This window comes from Schistocerca piceifrons, chromosome 6 (assembly GCF_021461385.2).
Source record: "Schistocerca piceifrons isolate TAMUIC-IGC-003096 chromosome 6, iqSchPice1.1, whole genome shotgun sequence".
Taxonomy (NCBI): domain Eukaryota; kingdom Metazoa; phylum Arthropoda; class Insecta; order Orthoptera; family Acrididae; genus Schistocerca; species Schistocerca piceifrons.
The window spans coordinates 195,866,394-195,879,034 of NC_060143.1; the positions used below are offsets into that span (position 1 = coordinate 195,866,394).

Consider the following 12,641-nt stretch of genomic DNA (forward strand, 5'->3'; position numbering starts at 1 on the left):
ATCAAGTTCTTCGTGAAGATTTACTCTCACTGCCAAGAAACATTTCAGATCCAGAAGACCAGCACATAAAAGAGTCCAAATGCTCTCCACTGAGTTCAATCCCAATACTCAGTGGAAATGTGAGTGGCAAGCTGTGGAAACTTGAAATCATGAATTTACTGACAACCCATCTGTTAAAGTTCCCGGCTTTCATCACCTGTGAGAGGTGGGTACAGCTTAACAAATAACAGTCTCGAATAAATGATATTCACATTATGCACAGAAGCAAGGAGCTAAATGAAGCAGAGCATGTGAAATTCTTAGGAATGCAATTGGACAGAAACCTATCCAGGTCCTCACACACAGATTATCTAAAAATTAAACTAAACAGCCTGGTGTTTGCTATGACAATCATAGCCAATGTCACTAGTATAGACACAAAAAAGTAGTATACCATAGTTACTTTAAGTCAGTAGTGAGATACGGTATTGTCTTCTGGGGGAATACTAGCAACATGACAAAAATATTAACTTTGCATAAAAAAATTATCAGAAACATATGCAGGGCAAAGCCAAAAGAATCCTGTTGGCCATTATTTAGAGATCTTAAGATACTAAGTGTTCCTTCGTTGTGTCTGTATGAAATAATTCTTTTCACAAGTAATAACCCTAAACTCTTTTTATCAAATAATTTCCAGCATAGCTACGAAACTAGAAACAAAGAAAGTTTCATGCTGCCTACACACAGGCTTAATCTTTTTGCACAGACTGCACAATATATGGTAATGAAAGTATAAAATAAACTGAAAGACACAAATTTTAGAAAGGTCCAAACTGAGGCAGTGAAAAGAGAATTGTATAGCACCCTGGTGCAGGAATGTTATTATTCTGTTGATGAATTTTTTAATGATCTGACCACCTGAGCAGGATAAAAACAATAATAATAAATAATATTCAGATTTTATTGTGATCATACAAAAAATATTGTATTCCATGCATAATTTATCATAGTTATAAGCTGACGAGTCTCCTGTACACAAAATCAATTATTTAACTTGTACGTTGTGAGACAATAAAATTCTGATTCCAATTCTGATACCAGAGTGGAGAAGGTATGTGCAAGTAAAACATGCCTTTTGAACTGACAGCTGACAGTACATGTCACTGTAGTGACATTCAGTGAGCCATATTGTAAATGAGTGTCTGAGTGTCCTAATAAACAATTCCCCAGTGGCATCAAGAGTCTACTTCTTCCAACATTTGTGTATGGTCTGGACCATTTTGGTATTTATATAGTATAAATAGTTGCACAAAGATGTTTTTTGTGTGAATTGGATTTGACCCAATTGATGCATATGATGATGATGATGATGATGATGATGATGTGCACATCACAGTTAATAGCAAAAAGTAACACAGGTGGAAGTGTAGGAGTGAAAAGAGGGAGGGAGTGGCACCTAAAAATCATGACTGAACTAATAAAACTATTCAAAACTGAAATGGTTCATTATCTGATTCCACAATGCTCAGTTGTGGATGTCCTGTCGACCAAATGTTATACGTATCAGTCTGTTACATTAAAATATCTATATCTTGAAAAATGCTATAGCAGTAATTATTATTATTATTAACTGAAGTTTTTCAATATAAAGATTTTTCTCCTCCACCATATCAGCAACTCAGAAATTTTCATATATTAGCATACAAGCTGTTGCATCCACAATGAAAAGCCAATTCCTGTAAACAGTACTGGAAGCAACTAAGGTAAAGACAGAATTGAGCATTTTAGAAATTTCCTCAGAACACCTCACCATAGGGCCACAGGCACAACCAAACAGAGGGGGGCCTGTAAGTAAGTGATGTGACAGATTTAACGAGGGAAGATCCTTAGACAGTAAAGAAATGAATAACATGATAGAATCATTGAGGCAAGGTTATTACCAAGTTAAGGCGCAAGTGATGTGACAGAATTAATGAAGGAAGATCCTTAGGTAAAAAAGGACAAGATTTGGACAGCTGTGAGGGGTTTATGTGTGTGTGTGTGTGTGTGTGTGTGTGTGTGTGTGTAAGAGAGAAAGAGAGAGGGTGCAAACTACATTATGAGAAGCAAGCTAATGAGATCCATATCCCTTCCACTCAACCTGTGAGGAACAACAAATCAGAGTAACCAATAAGACCATGAGAAACCATTTGTCATTGTGTCATTTCAGGGTTGAATGGGAAAATGAAACAAAACTGTAGGACCGAGCATCCAGAAACAGTTGGGAAGCAGTCAGTAATAAGGTTAGATGTGGAAATCAGTGAGAAACAGTCATTGATGGATGTAGCCAGAGTCATAGGCTGGAGTTGCTGTGAAGAAGTTAATTAGCCTCAAGATCCTGCTGGCCCTAGATTTTATAGGTTGTTTTCATGAAGCAGACAGAATGGTGATAAACAGTCAGAGTCCCTGCATGATGACTCGACCAGTAGTGTGGAAGCACATCTGCTAGTGCAATCATTTCTGTAATTAAAATCCTAAATAAAAATTAGGAGTCAATTACAATCTTCTTAGTTGACCCTATATATTCACCATAGGAAATTTCATCCAGACAAATAAGTCTCCCTCTCAACTGAGTCAATTGGCTAATTGGTTAAATTCCCTGCAGCATCCCCTGTCTCAGACCCTTGCAAAACCACTCTTTAGGTGCAAAAAGTTATTAAACTCTCTCTTTTTAAGAAGTCCCTCTAAATATTTTGACCTTGAATCTATTCTTCTGCACCAAGTCTTCTCATTATAAACTGTACATTTGGGAACGAGATGGTCATAGGTTGCTGTCTTCTCTTTTTTCTTACACGTCCTTAGCACTTCAATGTCCATCCATCTGACATGTCACATATTCCTCCTTCCATTTCCATTTTTGTTAACATTCAATTGTTCCTTGTTTTTCTTTTCGTGAGATTCTTCTTGATGTTTGCCAAAGAGCCATCTATTAATACCTTCACCTTATTGAACTGTTTCTGATTAGTTGTCCAGGTCATTGCTCCATTTGAGACTACATAATCTAATACTGGCTTGGTATGAGTCTTTTAGTTCTATGTGTAACATAACTGCTCTGTAAAACTGAGTTGATCATCCCAATGATCTTCCAGCCAGTATTAATTCTTTTATTAATTTCAACATACAGTTTTCCCTCTTTTTCGAAAATAGATCCCATGTAACAAAAGTTACTGATCTTTTTGATTGTGTTCCCATCAATGTTCAATGACAGTGTTGAAATCAGCTGATCATGTAATATAAGTGACACTAATTGTATAAGAGCCAAAGTGGAAAATGGGATTGTCTTTTAACAAATTTGTGGCTGTAGCAATCGATATGATAAAACTTAATGCTATGTACAGTTCATCTAGGTCATTGATAAGATATTCTGTTTTTTGATAATTACTCTTAAGATCCCATTTTTTATTATTATTTTATTGCTAACTCATCTCTCATGTAATCTGCACCCTCTCCATATTACACTATGATGACCTAAGTTCCTGCAAAAGTATAATACTGAATTTGGTTTGGTGTGTCCTATCTTCAAATGTTTCTAGTATTATTTTAATTTAAGAGTCCTCTGTATTTGTGAAATATAATGCTTTTGAGAGCAGATTCCTTGGAACAGTATCATATGCTTTTTCTAAATCAGTGAAAGCTAAAGCAATATTTTTTTTATTTTTCTGTTTTTACAAAATTTGTCTTAAACTGAAAATGTGGTCTACATAAGGTCTAAAATTATCTTCCTGTTTTTTCTTATTACTTTACCAAACCTTTTTATTCCTGAGATTGTAGCACAAATTCCTCGAAAATATGAGAATATTTTGCAATCCCCTCACATAAATATGGCACTGAAATAATGTAACTTCACTTCCTTAGGTATTACATCAACTGTAATATTTTGTTGTTTGGGTTATTTTCTAAAGTCTGTGAACACCATATTTCAAAATCTCTGTATTGAAACTGCCTAGTCTATCTGGTGTACCATTCTTTCCTGTTTGTAGTACTTAAAACACCTTCTTTTCTTAAATTTATATCATGTAATTTTCTTGTTTATTTTCTTCCACTATTCCTTGGTCAAAACAGTCTCCATGATCTTCTTTTAATAATTTTTGGAAATAGTGGTTCTTTTTCTTTCATGTGTTATCAGTTGGAGAACTGTTGTGACTTGTCTCTCTTGATGGAGTCCTTTTAATACTGACTGAATTTCTTTCACTCTCCCAAAACCTAAGCTACTGTTTACATTGGTATATGTTCTTTCCCAAGTTTCATTTTTTGCTGTTCTTATTTTTCTCCCCACTTATTTTTTTTTTTTCATTATAGAGTCATCTTGTTTCTTTAGTTTTATCATTCAATCATTGATTGAACACATTTCTTTTTTATATATATGCTTTATTTAATCCAGTCACCTTGCCATACTTACATTGCAGATATTTTTTTGACAGTCAGCCCCTCAAATATGATATTTTTCACTTTAGTTTTTATCTGTTCATAAATTTCCTCAGTGTTACCTTCAAATAATTCATCCAATATCCTTTCCTTTCTGACAGTGAAGAACATTCTTACATTTTCATTTTGTCAATATTATAATGCTTGTCAATGCTTTGTCAATATTATAATGCTTATTCTGATCTTACTCAGTGCGTCCTGTTTTTATAATGACCCTTATCTGACTCCTCCGTAAGACCTACCATCATTTGCCTTATTTTTAGAGTGCTTGCTTGTCTAATGATAGTACTGGATGGTTATAATTAAACCACAGAAACTAATTACTGTAAGAGGACCAAACTTGGTAGCATTAATGTCAAGAACATGGGAAAGAGAAATAATGCAGAATCAATTCAGTTGAAACACTTTTAATATGTTGCTATGGTAGATCATACCATTACATATCAGTACCATTACTGCTACAAAAGGGGCTCAATATGGTGCCCATCAGTGTCCAGAAGAGTCTGAAAGCCCAGGATTGCATTCTGCACAGCAGAATGAAGTATGGGTATGCTGGCTACCTCTCTTGATATGCTGCACTTCAGATCAGCACATGTGTGAATGTTCCCCTGGTAAACCCTGTCCTTCAGATAGCCTCACAACTAGAAATCACAGGGAGTGAGGTCAGGTGAGTGTGCCAGCCAAGCATTTGGAAACGATCGGCTGATAATTCAGTCGTTTGCAAATGTGTTTTGGAGAAGCAGGTGAACTTCACATGCAATGTGCATTGGGGCCCCATCTTGCATGAAAACTGTTGAGTTCAATGTGTCACTCTTCTGTAGGGTGGGTATGACATGCTGGTGAAGCATATCGCAGCAGTGGTGGCCAGTCACACTGCATGTCTTCGGTCTTCGAGTGCCAACCTGTTCAAAAAAGAATGGGAGAATGATGAACATAGCTGTGGAGCCACAACATATGGTCACACATTCACCATACAGAGGAACATCATGCGCAGTGTCTGGAGGTGAATATCTCTGCACTCGCAATTCTGTATGTTCACATCACCCATCAGAGAAAAATGAGATTCAGCTGTCCATAGGATGGTCCAGGGCTAGCCTTCATCAACTTCAATCGTTGCAAGAAAGTGGAGAGCAAAGTCAACGTGTCGTAATGCGTCCTGTGGTGAAGCTGCCGTACAATATGGATCTTTTACAGATACCGTCTGAGAGTGGTTCAAAGCACTTTCTGTACAGTGGACCACAGGGTGTTCAACTGTCATGACACAGCATGCCAACTGCCTAACACACAGCATTGTCTGCCATAGCAACAGCGATTTCATCAGCCACCTGTGGTGTAACCAGTCATCAACCTCATAACGGAGTGACACCCAGTTCTCCAGTGGATTCAAACTACTTCATCATGCTCTGCACAGCAGGTGGAGAAAGAGGACCCATCCATAATCCTTTCAGCCAGTGATATTCTTGCAGTGCAATTACAGCATTACTGTTGTTTTGATAATAGAGCTTCACTGATAAATCCCTGCTGCTTTTGTTGACGTGTCAACAAGTGTACTGATGGCTATAGTTGGAACTAGATGGTGGTGCTGTGATGCATGGAAATCATTCACTCCATACTTTAGAAATTAATGCTACCAAGCTTGGACTCGCACAGTAATTAGTTTCCATGTTATAATGTGTTAAATAGGGAAAGTTTAATTATATTCACCTGATATAATCTCTTACAGTTCGTTATCTGGTATTCTGTGTTCATGAATGTCTTTGTGTTTGAACACTTATTCCTATTTTCTTTGAATTTTAACACTTCCACAAAAATTATAATAACAGTTTGTATTAAATTTCCTCCAATAATTGTAACTTTTCAAATTCAGTCGTTTTATAGAATTTCCATGAATTAGTAACAGGAACAATTCAGTATCTTAGATATCCCCAATCTGATTCAGCTGATTGACTTTTTCATTTAAAGAATAATGACTATAAATAAAGGAAAAGTTAGAGAAAAGTTAGGATAATTGTGTAGCATTAACGTAATACTGTGAAGCAACATAAGAATTGAACAGTTAGCTGCAAAAATGAAATATATAAGTTTGTTGTGATGTGTATTAAATGCGTGGTTCGTACTTTTCATTTGACAAACCTCTGCCTGTATGTTGAAAACGGCACAAATAAATTGGTCATACATCCAAAAATTATACTCTCTTAAGAAAGTCATCATATTTGAGCATATCATCCATAAAATCGGCTGTGTTCAGCTTCTTCCAGGCATATAGTAGTAGTAGTAGTAGCAGTAGTAGTAGTAGTTTATTCATCCAGCGACAATGTACATTGTACAGTCTTGTTTTGGGAAGGTGTCATATAGAGGTGTCAGACACCTCTCATCATTATCCAGGGTAATGTGAGAGTTGTGCAAAAGTGATGCAGGATTCTCCAACCTATTGTCCAGCCCTACAGTCAACATTTCAGTGAGAGGTTAATCTTTCAAAATAGTAAATCCAAAGTGCACTGTGCCCATCTCATAAACACCTTCCTCCATGAGGCAGGAATCAACTGAACAGAATAACATATAGTGTCTGTTGACATGAATCTAACTTGGCATGCTTGAGGCCAGTTCAAGCTTTCACCAAGTCATTGCAAGAACCTACCTTATACAGTGGATGACCCCACGAGTTCTGCCATCAAAGAAAGGACAGAATTAAGCAGCAACATCTTAGACCACCTTGTGGACAGTATGCCAAGGAGGATCCAGACATGTTACAGTGCACAGGGTGGGGCAGTTTGACAATGAATGCTATGCAGCAACAAATTTTGATTTCACAGAGATGCACTTTTGAACAGAATTTCTTTATTTTGGTTATTGTTTTGCTTTTATTTTGCAGTGAAGTTATTTATTTTAGTTTAGGCTTTCTCTGATACCCCTGAAGTCCATACACATTTGCAGATATGTACAAGGTGTAAAACTTTTATTGAGCGGTTTCAAACAATAGAAAGTTGGGGATGGAATAATGAATAATGACAGTATTATGAAAATGGTGGAATGCTACTAGCTACATTGTGGAGATACTGAGTCACAGACAGGCACAACAACAACAAAAAACAAACTGATAAACAAGTAAGCTTTCAGCCAATTATTGTGCATGTCTACAACTCAACATCTCCACTACACGATGAGTAGCAATCTATACTTTTCAAAATATTTTTTTGAGCAGTTTATTATTTTGCAAGCATATAGTGACTTTCCTGACCACACAAAGACATGCAGAGATTGGGAGGCTGCCAGTCTTTTAATTCCAGGGGCTTGGGTGCATCATGGTGAGACAGCAGCTCTCCGTTCCAGATTTTGTTCAACTTACCATTGGCTTCTATGTTTATCAGCCAGAATGCATAGCTCTTTGCATTGTAAGGTTTGGTCTGTAGTATCAAGATGTTGAAATGGTATTGATACTTTTCATTTAAACAATCTCAAATGTTTCAGCTTAAGCAACAAGTATTGCTCCATCTATGTAAATTAGCTGTTATAGTTTGCTTGACTGGTTAGTTATCTGTGTAAGTATTATACAGATTTTTCTCACATCTGCAATAAAAGTGTTAAATAAATACCGTAAAGATCCTGTTACATGAAAGACTGTGTAACATGCTACAGGAAAACACTATGTCAATCATCAGTTATGCTTAAGTCTGAAAGTGTTTCTGAGTTTCATTTCCCAGAATTAGTGTTGCAGCTATAGTTAATATGTAGATATTAAGAGTGGATTTGTTGGTCAGAACATGATAACCATTCATAAATTCTTACCTGTACTAACATTAAGGGAAAAGCTATATGAATAGTCCCAGGTTAGTAGTATATCTGAATAGTCCACTGTGGGCAGGAATTGAGTAGCCAGATATGCTTCCCATTACTGTTATACCTTCAACATTGGTAGAGTTCAAAACAAAAATAAAAAAATTACTTCTCAGTAGACCCTCTAATATATTTTATGAACATAACAAATTCAGACAAAATAAAATATACACTGATATAAATGCCCTGTGAAAATAAGAGAAATTTTGTTTTAATGTAAAAATAACAAAAGTATATAAATAGAATAATTAAACAATAACAAAATTTTATGTTAATTAGAAATCCATCTCAAGAATTGTGTGTGATCAGTGTTATATTCTGAGAAATAAATTTGTACTGTCACAAAATCGTAAAATTTGCAGTTTTTGGGTATATGCAAATGGATTTGATGTTGAATAAAGCATTGTGTAAATATTCTCTCTCTCTCTCTCTCTCTCTCTCTCTCTCTCTCTCTCTCTCTCTCTCTGTCTCTTTTCATAATGCACATCTAGGGTATTCTGAAGAATTAAGTGTAAAATTAAAACACCAATTATGTAAATCTGATAAATGTGACATTTTCTTAATAACATTCCAGCTCATCAATTGAAATACTATCTGTCTGATTTCAAAGTATAGTGTTTTTCTATTTGTAGTGGCCTGAAATCTGCAGTCATTGTTCTTTTGTTGATAGGTGGTTGTACAAGAGATGAATAGATTGGGCATGATGGTAGACCTCTCACATGTATCACACCAAACAATGCTGGATGCATTGAATGTGACCAAAGCACCTGTTATATTCTCACATTCATCAGCATGGGCTATCTGCAATCATCACCGCAATGTCCACGATGATGTTCTGAAGCTTGTGGTGAGAATTTTTTGGTAGAGCAGTACTATGTTACCCCTAGTTTCCTTATGTTTTAAATATTATCTTATGATTAGGTAATGTCAGATGTTAGAGAATACCCCTATCAGTTTTCTTGGAAGATAATTAAGGACAATTAGATACAAGTAATTGTGTACTTTATATATGAAAAAATTGATAGGTTGGCCACAGTATATATTAGTGAAACCAGGAAACCAATTAGCAATTGTGTGTCAGAACATGAACATTTTGTGTGACTGAAGTGACACAGAAAAATGTGAATAGCTGAATGCCGATTATAACTGACCAATCTCTCAATCTGTAAGAAGCATGCATGCTTCAGGAGTCATGGATAGAGCAATGGAAAATAAGGGAACTATTAGAATAATTAAATGTTCTAACATCATGAACAAGGAGGTTGGGTAAACGTTGCTAGCATCCTTGCTGTCAGCGACCTCACTCTAATGGGCCCATGTGTGTTATAACCTCCACTCTTGTCAACTGATGTAAGTTTCTGACAATGTAAATATTTCTCTGACTTTAGATGTAGTTTTAATTTTTTTCAAAGAAATTTGCATCAGTCACTGCACAAGCATTCTAGTATACAACAGTATTTTCACTATACTACATGCCTCAACAGGCTGGAGATGTTGTCATACAAATATTTCAGTTTATAGAGATACTTCAGTTTGACTGAAATTTTGCTTATCTTGTGTTTTTGTATTCTGGCTATATCATCCAGTCAGATTCCTATATAATTAGATGAAAATAGTTATTGCACTTTTGATGCATGCTTTTATTATTGCCCAAGTTTCATAGTGATGGCACAAACCCATTAAGAACCTTGCATAGTGACTGCACTGTGAAAACTTTGTTATAAAAATTTAATGTGTTGAATGATGGGTGTTGACTGACTGCTGGATTTTGTGTTATGCCTATATAAAGATGCACATAGAACAAAAAGAATAAAATCTTAAAATACTCGGCAATTACATCATCAATAATAATATAAAATCTGGTATAGAATATAAATTCAGATTAGGCATAGATGTAATGGTGGTTACCAAGTGTCTGAATGTTCTTAAATAAATACAAGTAATAGCTCTTTTTTGCAAAGTTTTAGCATGCTCTTGGATCTACAATGGTCCGCCAAGAATTTTCTGGAGAGTTGAATTTTCTATTTGAGATTTTTCACAGACTAAGAAGTTGCTATAGGAAAGCAACACATTTTTGTAATCCGAAAACTATGGCTATAAAACTACAACAGTGGAATTGTGACAGTATTATAATTTAAAGCTTGAATATTCAAAAATACAACAACAACAAGTAAATTTTGAAATACCAAATTTTTGGAAAAAGTAAGATGTTCATTGGAAATACAGGAATGGTGTCCTTTGAAATGAGGTAGGTCATTTCTAAAACAAACTACTACTAGTGTGAGTTTTGAATAACACGTGGTTTCAGTGACTCTTAAATTTAGCATACTTTGTTGAAGAATAAGTTTCCTCAACATTCAATTTTACTGCTGTCATCAGTGATCTGAAAACCATACACAAAATAATAAAGTTTAAAAACTGTGGCTGAAACAAGTACTTGAATAATTGACATATGATCATGGATAGTAGAGATTACTGGCACTCAATAGAGATACTTTTACTAATTACGAATTGCCTAAATGAAAATATTTCAATGAAGACACAATATAGGATGATAGGGTATTAACAAAACAAATCATGTGAATGTGGGTGTATGTATAACATATTTCAGTACAAAACACCCATATTGAATAGTTTCATAAACATTGGTGTTGGTTACTTTGATTACATTTGCCTAGCCACCCCACCACCCATTACATCTCAATGTTCACCAGCCAGCACCTCCTTGAGACTCAGGGTCAACAGTATAAAGAAGTGTCCACAGGAGTACGACCATGCAGAACCAACACCTTGCTGCAGGAAAATGTTGCCTCTCGGTATAAGCTGTCAATTTGCTTTCGATTGCCAGGGATCTGGTACAGTAGCATATAACCATCCCTCTACAGACTCGTTTACTTAGGGCTGTTCAGGGACATTCCACAATTAAGGATTGTAGTCACGTAATAACCAAAATAAGACAGTGTGTAGAAAAGACTGTCTCCAGAACCCAGCAGCTTAATCATATTGAAGAGGACCACTGCAAAGATTGGCAAAATGTCAGTTTTGTAGTTACTTCTGGTATTTCAAAATTGTGGGACTTAATACTTAAAAGGAGCTATTCAGATCGACACTGGTATTGAAAGCCTACATCTTTTCCTTTACAAATGAAATGGGGGAAGAGAGAAAGTACTTCTGACCTCAGAGATATGAGCAACATAGGCATTACTTTTGAAGAATATTTCTCTAGAGTAGCCTATAATACATTTGTATTCACCAAAAACATTTGGCATCAATCAAATAAATATATTAGGAAGAGAACCCCATATTGCCAAGTAGTTGCTGTTATGAAATGTCTTGCACTAATCAACTAGACAGCTTTGTCACAGGTCCAGATAGGGATAGGCAGCAGCTATGACAAAAACAGATGGCAACACAGATCAGCAACAGTTTACAATATCTTTTAATAGGAACTTAACAGTACTTAACTGGAATATGAAGCTAGTGTGTGGCAGTGTAGATAGTAGTGCCATTGTGAGCTCCAAGAGTATTGCTAAGAGTATTTGCAGTTGGTCAAGAGACTGGTGTGTGTCATGGAAAAGACATGGTGGGCATGAGGTGGCAAACAACTAGCTGTTAAGTGGCCACAGGGTTTTCCAGGTACTGGCTTGGCAGGAAGGGCTTGCATGAGTGAGGAATGGAAGTCATCACGGACTGACAACTGAAACATTAGGCTGAAAATACTATATATTCACATAAACTGTTGAACCTAGTTGAAAGTATGCTACAGAGAACCAAAGACATTTCAGAATTGGCAGGTCATCTAGACTCCAACAATACCATTGCCAGAATCATATGATTTTCATTTAAGAACTACTATTGTTTAAACATTTAGAAGTGTTACAACTGTTTACAGACAAGTTAGGAACACACATGGAACACAAATGAAAAGCCACTGACATCAGTTATATGGTGATTCAATTACTGCATATATAAATTATTGAACAAATTGTTATTTATTGTTGAAACATTGCCCAAAACATGGGTTATGGTTCAAATGGCTCTGAGCACTATGGGACTCAACTGCTGAGGTCATTAGTCCCCTAGAACTTAGAACTAGTTAAACCTAACTAACCTAAGGACATCACAAACATCCATGCCCGAGGCAGGATTCGAACCTGCGACCGTAGCGGTCTTGCGGTTCCAGACTGTAGCGCCTTTAACCGCACGGCCACTTCGGCCGGCATGGGTTATGCACATGTACACAAATTACTAGCAGCAATTTGCAATAATTACCACACAGTAATTATAGTGCAAATAGATTTCATTGTAATTTATTAATGTTAAGTGTTTAGTTTGACAGCACAGAGAAGTGAGTCACGCATCTG

At 36.0% G+C, this 12,641-nt stretch overlaps 1 protein-coding gene across 1 annotated transcript in view; it reads left to right on the forward strand.

The window, feature by feature from the left end:
- Positions 1-12,641, forward strand: part of LOC124802719 (dipeptidase 1-like) — a 518,352-nt gene that overhangs the window by 478,469 nt on the left and 27,242 nt on the right. Inside the window, exon 7 of the mRNA XM_047263687.1 lies at positions 8,948-9,124. Coding sequence (XP_047119643.1) covers positions 8,948-9,124 — 177 coding nt within the window. The remainder of the gene's footprint in view (positions 1-8,947; positions 9,125-12,641) is intronic.